Source organism: Podarcis erhardii (assembly GCF_964252035.2).
Source record: "Podarcis erhardii genome assembly, chromosome: 17".
NCBI classification, from domain to species: domain Eukaryota; kingdom Metazoa; phylum Chordata; class Lepidosauria; order Squamata; family Lacertidae; genus Podarcis; species Podarcis erhardii.
Window position 1 is genome coordinate 13,157,992 of NC_138515.1, and position 13,146 is coordinate 13,171,137.

A 13,146-nucleotide genomic window follows, 5' to 3' on the forward strand; every position below is an offset into this window, starting at 1 on the left:
CCCTGCTCTAGCTAGCTTTAACCAGCCCAAGAAGGGCGGGTAACAGGGGAACATATGGTCAGATGGACTGCTTCAATTATCCTGTCCACTTTCTCACTTATTAAATTATGCTGAGTTTGTGGGAAAACATTGATAAAAGGTACTCAAAATAGCTTAAAAGTTAATTTCAAAACTCCCTACAGTTGACTTGCTCCTTCTAGAAACATTTACAGAGCAACAGAAGCATTTCCAGGTTTTTACCTGATAAACACAGGTATTCAAAATTACTGATTAAGTGTTTATTTGTGCTTAATTTTATCAAAAAAAAGTTTCAAAAGGCATATGAACTAGAAATAGCATACCTTTTTTTTACATAATTCAGAGATCAATAGTATTTAAAGTAGTTGGAAAGTACACTAACATGGATATACTTTTACAATGGCTTGTTTGAAAATACCTGGAGGCTTTAACATATCCCAAAGGCTTTTCTCATTTGCACAGTAAAGATATTTTTTGTTTGTACCTGAATATTAAAACAGAGAATGTTGTTACAGTCACCAGATAAGAACTGCAACGAATGCTGAAAAGTGAGATCTATTTTGTGTATCTCAGGAATCAACGTTACAGACAATGAGGTTCCAGTTTCATTTTGAAATTTTTAGGGCAGTTCAATCCCTATTTGGGAACATGAAAGAATTCTGAAAAGGAAAAAGTTACTTTCTTCAGTTGCAAAATATTTCCACATCAAACCAGTACAAAGGTATAATTCCCCAAAAGATTTTTCAACTGCACAGCTTAATTATCATAGTCTCATAAAAATGGATATTTAAAAGTGTTGCAAATAAGTCTACTGAAATATTAATTGGTTAAATAAAAACAATTAAAGAATGCCTAAAAGAATGCATAAAGAATGCCTAAAAAAGACAGGCCTTTTTTTGGTGGTGACCCTCTCAGGTATTGAAACATTAATATAGGGCCAAAAAAAATCCTAATTTCATTTGTACATTAAATAATGGGGTCTGAACAAACACAATGAGATCACGGGGTCATAGAAAATAGTTCAGTTACCCAATGTGCAGCAACTGTGAAAAGGGCTAATTTGGTGCTAGAGATCATTAGGAACAAAATTGAAAACGAAAGTGACAAGGCTCATGACCGTTAGAGGGAGGTAAACCAGTACAGTATGCTGGTTCAGACAATGTGCAAACCAAACCGTGGTTCAGCTCAGTGTAGTGCAGCAGAAGAGAGACCAGGGATGAGCAAAGCAGCCATAACCTCTTCTCTCAGAGCCCATACATTTGAATTAAGCTATGGTTTGGTTTAGCATGTGTGAAGCAGGCCAATGTCTGGCCCAAATTCACCCCATAAGATTCATAGTTCAGTGGGATTTTGATCTCAGATTTCCCTAGTCCTAGTCCCACACTTTACAACTATACCTTATTGGTTCTCATATTATTTCTTCATACCTTATTGGTTCTCATATTATTTCTTCACTCAGGAAGAAAAGGACTATATGTTTTCAACAATTAAGGTCCATATATTTAACAAGCAAGTATTCCAACATCTCAGAAAGTGGCATTCTTAAGTCATTTTAATGATGGTGGTGGTGGTAGTGGTATTTATTTATATCCTGCCATGTTCGCTGATGGGAAAAACAATTATTAACAGAATTAAATCTCTCCCTCTATATATAATTACTAAAATCATACTAGATGACACTTGGGATTCATTTCAACTCTAGAGTTCTATGGTTCAACAACAACAACAACAACAACGTTTTAAAACCAACTTTTGTCACATTAAAATTTTTATAACGTATCTAAAACAAAGTATCAAGAGATGAATGCTACGGCTACAACATTTATCTGGCTGATAGGCTAGGATAAATCAGGTCAAAACCTTCTGATCAACTGAAAAATTAATCAGGCAGAAGATAGATAGATAGATAGATAGATAGATAGATAGATAGATAGATAGATAGATACCGTATTTTTCGCTCTATAACACGCACCCGACCATAACACGCACGTAGTTTTTAGAGGAGGAAAATCCGTAGGCATGCCACCCGTAGGCATTCCCTCCATAACACGCACAGACATTTCCCCTTACTTTTTAGGAGGAAAAAAGTGAGTGTTATGGTGCAAAAAATACGGTAGATAGATGATAGATAGATAGATATAGATGATAGATACACACACACACACACACACACACATACACACATACACACACACTGCAAATGGCAAAAGTATCGACCCTTCGCTTACACAATAGGAGTGCTTCTTCTAAGATGAGATAGTAGAATGATGCCTGCTGTGAGAGATACATGCATCATCTTACCTTCACCCCACAACTGATTTCTGTCTTTAGACGTATTGTTGATCATATGCAAATTCAATTTAATTAATCAATCAATCAACTAACACTCATGAAATTTATGGACTAAGATTCCTTTAACCAAATGGCAGCCCTAAATATAACTAGGCCTGTCACCTTCAATAAGTCAGCACTGATCTCCTGAATACATGGAGAACGGAGTTATTCTACTGTATTGTACGACATCATTTCTGCCCTCTCTGTATGGCCAGCTACCTAGGGCAAACCCTTGTGATTTTAAACAGTTTCCTCATATCTGAGAAAGGAATGATATGTTCAGGCCTGAACATGCAATATCTAAAATAAAGGGCAGCCAGACACAGCATCCCTGCGTGCATGAGCCCAGACCTTCCTGTGTTGAGCACGAAAAGTCTGAAGAAGGCTTTTACTCACATTCATTTAAACGGGACTATAACTCTCCATCCAATGGGAGACTGTGCTTTATCAATGTCTCAAACTGTGCAGAGTTTTTACCACTATTCAAGCAAATCTAGGCAAAAGCCTACATGGGAAGGTCAATGTTAATGTGCATGAGGATGAATGAACACGAGGATGTTTTGGCTGCGGCTTGCATGTGCACCCTGTCCTCACTCTTAAGCATTGCATGTTCAGGCGAACACTTGAACATGACTATAATTAAAAGAGAAAACAACACAAAGAGAAAAATCGCCCATACTCACCTTTCGACAACCATACTGACTGCTTGTGTCAGATCTGGGTTTGCGACCTGAAGACGTTTCCATAAAGACCACACAAATTCTTTATCAGCCTAATAATACAAACATAAAATGAAAGCGTGAAACATGTTGACACTACATTATAAGCCATACAAAACCTCTACTACACACAGGTCCTGGTTACTAAACACAATGTGTTCCTGGAAATAATTCATTGTGTGAACATTCACATATCAAATCCATGGTTTCCATTGATTCCTATGGGAACTTTTCTAATCAAGGGTTTGTCCGATCTCCCCCTGCCCCACTCCAGTTTCTTCATCCCCATCATTTCAGTTCCCTACATCATTTGCTGAACCCATCCTACTTCTTTTAACCAGTCTATCTCCTAAGAGTCTTTTTTATTTTTATTTTTTAAAAAGAGGCATTTACAAGACTTACAAGGTAGCCAGATGTAGAAAAGCTACACCTGCTGAAATTCCCTCTTAAATACAAAGGCTAAAGGTCTGTCTGCTTTTGTGGTGGGCCACCATACTCTGCCTGCCCAGCATTTCAGCTTACTCCATCCCCAACAATAAATATCATTTCTTAGAATCACAGACATCCTAAGGATTCTAAGTTCTAATGGCTAGGAACTCAGGAAGGCAAGCAACAGGGCACATCCAGCCAGTGTGGTGTAGTGGTTAAGAGCAGTGGACTTGTAATCTGGTGAACCAGGTTCGATTCCCTGCTCCTCCACATGCAGCTGCTGGGTAACCTTGGGCTAGTCACACTTCTCTGGAGTCTCTCAGCCTCACTCACCTCACAGAGTGTTTGTTGTGGGGGAGGAAGGGAAGGAGATTGTTAGCCACTTTGAGATTCCTTAGGGTAGTGATAAAGTGGGATATCAAATCCAAATTCTTCTTCCTCTTCTTCATATGTATAGAGGGCATGAAAAATTTGAATATCTGAACTACGTTCTAACTGAAAATACCCAAAACGTTTGCTATTAAATATTCTTAATTTTATAAGAAGCATTTGGACTAATAGAAGTAGCGATATTAGCTGGCAATTGTTCAGAATAAAACATTGTAAAGGCTTTTTATAAAATTCCTTGCACAATTAGCCATCTTGGTAAGATGGCTCTCTAAACGGTTTTGAGAGCCAACTAATTTTTTTCTGAAGCAAGACAAAACCTCCCGTCTGAAATTGGCACAGCAGCCCAGCTCTACAGCTGTCAATGCCTGGGATATATCAATCTTCAATGTACCCAAGGACTGTTCTGTCCTCTGCGTATGTTAACGGCACAGAGAGGTCAGCTGAGGTGTACCTTGAGCAGCTGAGAACTTATCTGTGCAGGACAGAACACAGATGTCATTCAGAGGTTCCCTCAAATTTCCTCATTAAAAATAAAATTACCCACACTACCACTGTGTGTCAGAAAGAGAAGCTGCTCACTTTGGGAATGTGTGTGCAGGCTGGAAAGAGAGATGTATAAAACATAAATATTTAGAGTGCTTTGGGAACTATATTGAAAGTGAGATGCTCTTCCCAGTGCAGCAAAGCATCTGCAATGATTGCAGGTCAGGCCTCGCACTGGAAAAGTGACAGTTATGAAAGAGAGAGACAATGGGATTGTGCTTCAGTCAAGAGTGAAAATAATTATACCTCATCATCGTCATGTTAGCAGACATATGGAAATGCAGAACAACCCAGCCTCTGATCCCTGCTACTATTGAATACGGTCGTGTCATAATAGGAACAGAGCAGATCCCTACATGCAATATTCAGACATATACCTTCCCTCCCGCCCTACGAAAAGCCCATACGCTATGAAAAGGTAAAAACATCAACATTTATTTAAGACTTCAGTTTAGTACTGTAGGACTATTCAGCCCTCAGCATTTGAGCCCTGGCCTTGAAAACATTTCAGGAGATGCTCACCCTAGACACACATTTTCCACACTTCAGATAGCCGACACAAATTCTTCTCGTAAATTAAAACTGGAACACTGTACTCTTTCAGTTGAAAAGATTTTGAGTGTCAGCACCGGAATGACTCGCCTTCAGAGAACTACACACATGCATGCAACACAAACATGTTTCTGTGGTGGTCCCTATTCTGAGCGGGCCTGTTGCAAGAACAGGTAATTCTACTGTGTCCAATCACACCAAAGGAGGACATGAGAAGAGGCCTGCTTTAAGGACAAAGGCCCATCTAGTCCAGCATCCTGTCTTGCAGTGGTCAACCTGATGCCCAGAGACCTTACAAGAAGCACATAAGTGCAGCAGCTCTCTCCCTACTTGTGCTGCCCAGCCTCTGGCAGTGGAGGTAGAACACAAGCACCATGGTTAGCAACCTCATCCTCCATGAATGTGTCTAATCTTCTTTTAAAGCCACCCAAGTCAGTGGCCATCACTGCTGTTTTTTAATACATACATATATATATATATAGATAGATAGATAGATAGATATAGATATAGATATAAACACATACAAAATACTGTAAAAGTAATAAGTGTAACCAAAATAAATGCATGCAGATAGAAAAAATAAAATGGGGTGGAACAGGGGGTTTAGTGGGCTGTTCAATTGAGTTAACATAGGGAAAAAGGCTTATACCATGTTGAATAAAAAATAACTGCTTTAATAAACCGTTATGGACTCTCCGTTTGTGTGTCAAATATTCAGGCAGTGCAATGTCCCATACTTGTGCTAGCCACTTCTCTTGGGAAGGAGTTGGACTTCCAATGGGAGGTCACCAACAATCTGGCTGAAGCAAGAAGCATAAATACAAGAGGTTTGTGCACAATAGGCTCTTACTTCTCACAGGAGCAAATTCCCTAGTTTAGCTATGAACTGTGTGAAAAAGTACTTTCTTTTGCCTGTCCCAAATCTTCCAACATTTAGCTTCATTGGGTGGTACCAAGTTCCATTGTTACGAGACAGGAAGGGAAAAACTTCAGCCACTGGCTGTAAGGAGGGGGGCCAGAACAGAGATGGGAAATCTTGGGTCTGCGGGGAAATGCAGCCTTCGAGCCCTTTCTCTCCAGCTCTTGGGATTGTCCCCAGCCCGTGGCTCAATTGACAAACCCTGAGCTTTCTCCACAGGCCACAAATTACAACACCTCCCTCCTTGAATCCTTCTACCTGGCTGGAATGTGTCCCTGTATTATGAAGTTCTCTTGTAAAGAAGGCAAAGCTTGCTGTTTTCCTTTTACATGCATAATTCAATGGTGATCAAATATTCAATCTCTGGAAAGCCCCTGCTTCCATTCAGTACAGTGCAATTGTTATTGTTTTTTGTTATTTTGAATTTCCTGGCATGTTCTGTATTTTGTACTTTTGTACATCAAATGTTCTCTATTTTGAATGTTTTGAATGTCTGCTGTAAGCCGCTTTGGGCACAGCTCATTGTAGAAAAGTGGTGTATAAGTGAAACAGACTGATCCATCCTCACTGTATACATTGCAGCAGCCTTTGGCTATAAGCAATAAACTTGACTGGCTGACTGACCCATCCATCTTGCCTATCTGAATGAAGAAATGGAAACGTGTGAGAAAATCTCTTAGTTTCACCTGGAATGTAGCCTACAGTACAAAGAGTCACATCAACTGATTCACTTTTGCCTCTTGCCCCACCAACCCTTCGAAGGTTCCCCTGGAGGGAATGCAGGTTCTCACCTTGGTGAAGTTGGCTGCTATTTATTCACTTACTTCCAGCAGCACAAAAATCCCTCCGCCTGGCACAAAGTTTTGGAGCTAGACCAAGTGAAAAGCACAAAGAGTCATGGCTATGGTGAATAGCATTCTAAAATTAAATGCAGCTCAGAAGCACACTATTCTATCAATTTCCATTATTCCTGAACACGCATACACACACTACTACTGTTTTCCTACAAGAAAAATGTGAACTGTTCTGATACTCTCTCATCAATCCGGTTTCCCGGTGTGCTAATTGAGCCAAAAGCAGAATACTGATACCTCTATTCACATAGAGACACTTCAGAAGCAGAAAGTATTATTTACATTAATATCATGCCCACACTTATTCTACTGAGGATGCCAAAGATCTCGGGAGGCAACCCTTACACACAAACACTCAGCCATGAGCTCCCTCCAGGCCTCTTGTTTTCCTAAGCTCAAAGCATCCAGGTCCCTTCATTTTTTTTAAATTTGCAGCTGCTAAGCAAGAAACCTAAGCAGCAAAGCCTCCCAGGAGCAGCATGGAGACCTTCAACAAGAGCAGTCTCTTTCAGGGGCATGCAGGCAACACTCTGTCCCAGAGCCAGCGTTAGTCCCAGGCACATAGCCCAAGACATACCCAAATAAACTAAAATTCCTGACCAAGTTGCAGTCAATGATATTCCAAGATACGCAGGAATGAAATCCAGCTGGTGTCCTCAGGCTCACAGAAGGTATTTTCATCCAGCAAGTTATTCATTGTTTTATTCCATTTCTGTCCTAGCCTTCCTCCACAGCAGCTCTGCTAACACTCCCTGGTGTCAGGTGTGTGTGCAGGAGCCAGGCCCTGTGACCAGGCCTGTGGCCTTCCTAAGTTTGTTATAAAGAGGCAAGGCACGGCCGCACAGGTGAGGCCGATTGGTTACTCACAGCACCTGGTGGCAAGAGCTGGGAAGGGATATAAAGTCAGCATTTCCCTTCAGCTCTTTGCCACAGCAACACATTTCCTGCCTTGCTGTGTTTGGTACCTTGACTCCTTGCTCCTCTGACCCTTGCCTTCATGACTCCTTGCTCCTTGACCCTTGGCTTCTTGACTCCCAGCTCTCTGACCCTCAGACTCTTGGCTTCCGGACTCCTGGCTTCCGGACTCCTGTTCCTGCTCCAACCCCGCCATCTTGCCCCCGGTCCTGACCCTTGGCTTCTTGACTCCCAGCTCTCTGACCCTCAGACTCTTGGCTTCCGGACTCCTGGCTTCCGGACTCCTGTTCCTGCTCCAACCCCGCCATCTTGCCCCCGGTCCTGACATCCCCAGCCGGGACTTCGATTGCCTGTGAACTGGACTGTGACACCTGGAACCCCTTGAAGGTTGACTGACACGCCAGCATAGGATGGAAGGCAGTGGTGGGGCTGCAGGGGGAATGGCAGAAAATGCCTTCCTTCCTCTTGTGTTAGTGGAGGTGTCTGCTGTATCCAAATCCTTCCTTGAGCATAAGGATACCAGCTGGAATCCACCCAAGGCACATGAGCAAAGCCCAGAACTCCATAAAAACAGAACAGCTGGATCAGACCAAACGCCTATCTAGTCTAGTACTCACAGTACTACCACCCAGATGCCTCATGTGGGGCATGAGTGCAATAGCACTCTCCCAGCGTTTGAAATTCAGCAGGCGCCAGGCACATTTTGCACCTGGATATCGGCCAATAACAACCAAGATGCCCAGGTGCCAGGATGGGACCTGACATTTCTACCATCTGGTGGAAATGTTAGAAACTGGGATAGAAAAGCTAGGAGACAAATGGCTTCTGGGACCTGCCCTGGGTTGTGGGCAACAGACTGTCTAGTCGCTATTTTGGGGGGGGGGGTGTTGCAACACTTTCTATTTATTATTTTGATTAGCATGAATTAATATACAATTCACCTAAGTGACACATTGTTGATATCACATTTTAACAGAAATTGTTAATAAATGTTTAATTTGGTGTTTGCAATAAAAATATTGGTACCATACTTCAGTTTTCAAAACACTCTTTGTTGTTAAACTCCTTAACATATACTTTGAGGCTTCAAAGAACATACATTTCAGGAATACCCGAGTGTCCGCCAGGCGCAGAAAATGGCACCCACTTTTTTACGTGCACGCAAATGGAGAATCTTTAGGTGCAAAATGTGCCTGGCACCCTGCTAATTTCGAACCCTGTCTGGAGGTGCATGCCTGGAGATCATTAGATCTTGACTGTTTTCACACACGAGCAGCACATCCTGTAGAATTCTATTGGTTATATTTTATCTGCACAATCAGAACGAATTTCAGGAACCAAAAAGTTGTACTGAAAAATATGACTTGCAAGCCATCTGACCCCAAACTGGCAACTAGGCATTCCATTTTTGCAACTGCAGCACTGGTTTAAGGAGCCATTTGGCACCTATCTTGTATATCTGAGTTTCTAACATTGCACTCTCCTGGAAATCCAGCCACTTTAAGATTCATTGCAAACAGGCAGGGAATTCTTGGCTGCACAGAACAAATATCCAGGGGAAGATGGAAAACTTGCAAAGTCCTGGTATCCGGGCTGGCCAACTGAATCAGGCTGTATTTTGTTGCCCTTTTTCCTGACCTGATCCCAGAAAAAAGTGAGGACCAGGCTAAGGGACCATCTCAGTGTAACTTATCTTACTGATTTATTTTAACAATTTATAACCCACCTTTTCTTTAAAAAAAATAAATAAAATAGTCCAAGACAGCTCATCTAAAGCAATATTTTAAAAATAATATTATTACAGCCAGTTCATATTGCTGCAAATCTCTTAGATCCAAGATTCAAACGTAGCATGTTAATTAAGACAGCACTACTACTATGCTTGACTGGATTACTAAACAAACAGAGCTCTTAGGACTTGATCTTGAAAAAGCACTTTCAAATGCTGCAGAATAAAGAACACTTTCAAGTATTTACTTCAGGAGAGCTAGCCAGGAATTTGGCAAACACATTGCCCCTGCAACATAGCTGCAAGGTTTGCTCAACACAGCTTGATTCCTCTTGCTTCTCACTTGCCTCACTGAGTGAAAGAAACTGATGAACATTTGAAAAAATACACAAACAATTGAAACAAGCCACCTGTGAAAGAGCTGAGAAGCACATTTCAGTTCATGTAAATCTTCCATTCTAAAGTCTATGAAGCTTCAAGTAAATGCTCAGGCCCACAAGCAAATGCGTACATCTTTCAGACTGGTTTTTGTTAGCTTCCACTCCCTCGCTCATCTATTTTTCTATGTTCAACAAGGCTTGGGATAGTTTGTGGAGAATAAGGCTATCCATAACTACTGACCATGATGCCTATACTTCTGAATACCCGTGGCTGGAAATCAAGCAAGGGGAGTATGCTGTTGAGCTCAGGCCCTGCTTACAGACCTCCTGGTTGAACACCATGAGAACTTGCTGCTGGACTGGGTGGGCCACGGGCTATTATTATGCAGCCACCCTCCCATTGATGCACATTCTACTCACTTGTGACCGTGTATATGCACGGCATCAGGAAATACTTCAAACCTGGAAATGGTGAGAGAGCTGGAGAGTCCTCGTAGCTCATGAGAAGACCCTCCCTGGAGCCCAAAGAGAACGTTGGTGAGGGCGGATGAAGCCCCAAAGAGACCAGAGGCACAGGGGAGCTTGTTTACGCTGCTCAGCCTCCCTGCCTAACAGATGATGTGCAGGGCAGTGCAGCAGCAGCAGCAGCAGCAACTGCTTTCCCCCGCATCTTCCACCCTCCTGCCAGCCCCAGAGCTCCAATTCTAGTTGCACATATTTTTGGATACAGTATTTTTGATATGGATTGAAGAAAGTGTGGCAGAGAGGGCATTTAAAACATGTTTAGAGGGTGCTCCCAACTTTATGCAATTTCACTTATGTGCGTGGGGGCCCAGAACCTAACCCCTGTGTAAGTGGGAAGTGGCCTGTGTTTTGATTTGGTTTGGACAAAACACTAATCCATAGGTTGTAGTTTATCTGCACAAGGCTCACATACATTCAACTTCCCCATCTCCTCTCCGCCTTTGGCACAGCAGCAAGGAAACCAGAACATAAGGAGTGCCCTGCTGGATCAGGTCATAAGCCCATTTAATCCAGAAAGCATCCTATTCTCAAAAGTGGCCCAAAAGAAGCTTGTGGGATGCTTTTACTTCTGTTGTGAATTAACAGTGGATTATTGTCATGTCAGGACGCGGGTGGCACCGTGGGTTAAACCACAGAGCCTAGGACTTGCCGATCAGAAGGTCGGCGGTTCGAATCCCCGCGACAGGGTGAGCTCGCGTTGCTCGGTCCCTGCTCCTGCCAACCTAGCAGTTCGAAAGCGCGTCAAAGTGCAAGTAGATAATTAGGTACCGCTCCGGCAGGAAGGTAAACGGCGTTTCCGTGTGCTGCTCTGGTTCGCCAGAAGTGGCTTGGTCATGCTGGCCACATGACCCGGAAGCTGTACGCCGGCTCCCTCGGCCAATAAAGCGAGATGAGCACCACAATCCCAGAGTCGGCCACAACTGGACCTAATGGTCAGGGGTTCATTTACCTTTACCTTTATTGTCATGTCTGGATCAAAACTATGCTAAGTCTCTACCATAGCTTAGAGAAATATGTTACACCATGGTTTGAGGTTGTCCCCCCCCCCCCCGCAAAAAAAATATAATAGTTAAAATTAACCAAAGTTGCCCTAGTGCTTCCACACACTGGCAGGGCCTGCCCATATCTTGGATCTTAGGTCAGCTGGGCTGACTCAGATTACGGCACTTACGTTTTGGGGTTGTCATTTTGTTTCTATTTTCTTGTTCACTTTAGCCATTAAGATAGGCTATAAGTTTTTGAATAAAGATGTGGATTGTATCCTCAATGAGTTACTGTTTCAGAGAACTCAGCATGAACAAATGAAACCTAGTGAAAAAATACATAGAATACCGAAACCACATACATCCCTATGGGTTAACACAGCTATCTTCTAGGTGAGCATAACTTGAGAAATCAGGATTTCTGCATTTGATCACTGGCTCAGGGAACGGAGTAGATTCTAACGGTCAGAACATCCATCGGACTGATGGGAATCTTTTATTGTTCCTTGCTTCCTAATGATGCTCAGCATTTGCATAGTGTTCATCTGTCTGTAAATTTCAAAGCTGTTTTCAATGTAGAATTTCTATGAAATCCCAGGATACAGATAGCCTAGCCAAACATATATACTTGGCACATTCTTTTGAGAGTTGATGTGGCTAAATAGAGAAAATTTAACTGTTAAGCACTCTGTAGCTCACTGCAGTGTTGGAACATCATTTATCTGACAACTAATTCAAGAGGCAGTAAATCTGCATTAGGATCTATAGAGAGCCACAGCTTTGGTGATAAGCCACTGATAGAACCACTGATAAGCCTCATAGATCTCAATCCACTATAGCTGCAAAACCTAGGATCAAAGACACAAATCACTTTAGGAACTATGTGAAACAATCCTACGTACTTAGATTGTGCTAAATGATGGGCGATATTCAATTGCGCAACAAACTTCTGCTCAAGCAAACAGGGCTTCCTTTCCCCCTCTTGTAGCACCCAAATTCTGCTCTAGAGCATTGGGGTATTTTCTGGATGGGGGAGAGGAAAGCATCAATAGGAAGAGAGGGAGGGGAATGCCTTATAACCTTATAACAATAGGATTAGAAACTCAGAAAATAAGCTTGTATTGGCTTAACACTTCACAGATTTTTTTCAAGAATAAAATTGGGGACCGGTTGTCACACTGTGTATACCAACTTGTGCTCCTTGGAGGAAAAGTGAAATTTAAAGACAAAACTCATTCCATCAATATGAGAAAGTCAGGTTAATAATTTGGGACTAACCCTTTCCTCACAAGTGTTGGAGAAAGCCACTTCTGTCCCACACCCTTCCAAGCATATAATTCCTTGAATAGGCTCGGAAATGACAAATGACAATATTCCACAGGTCTTGGCAACATACTGAAAATATCTGAAATACTAAGGAGAAGAAAAAGGAAATTGGAGGAGCAGTCATGGTAAAAAAAGTAGCTTTCAACTCTAAGGACCCTGGAAACCAAATGAAAACTATTCAAAACCGATAATCGTGTTGTATATATCTGTATTTTGGGAGAAGAGGAATGAAGAAAAATATTGCAGGTGCTTTGCCACCGTCTGGCAAGTGACAATGGTGTACAGATAGAATAAGCTACTTCAAATTTCAACTAGCTTTTCATAAAAATGTTAAAGAATTATGAGCACTGAAGAGTTTATGATCTCACTGCTGAGGTGGTCCTTGTTGACATCAATTTTGTATCAAAGTTTCCATATTTTTAAAGCTTGCATTTGCAAACATGTAGCATCAAAGACAAATAACACTCCCAGTGGGTTCAGGCTTGATGTTCAGCTGTTTCAGAAAGAGAACATGCATGTTTCAGGGGATG

At 42.0% G+C, this 13,146-nt stretch overlaps 1 protein-coding gene across 3 annotated transcripts in view; it reads right to left on the minus strand.

Annotated features, from left to right (window-relative positions):
* Positions 1-13,146, minus strand: part of CNTLN (centlein) — a 166,914-nt gene that overhangs the window by 148,430 nt on the left and 5,338 nt on the right. For all 3 annotated transcript variants that reach the window (XR_014152056.1, XM_081844812.1, XM_081844811.1), the window contains exon 2: positions 3,036-3,124. Coding sequence is in view for 2 of the 3 variants with exons in the window: in XM_081844812.1 (XP_081700938.1) it covers positions 3,036-3,124 (89 nt within the window). In the remaining variant the exon portion in view is untranslated. The remainder of the gene's footprint in view (positions 1-3,035; positions 3,125-13,146) is intronic.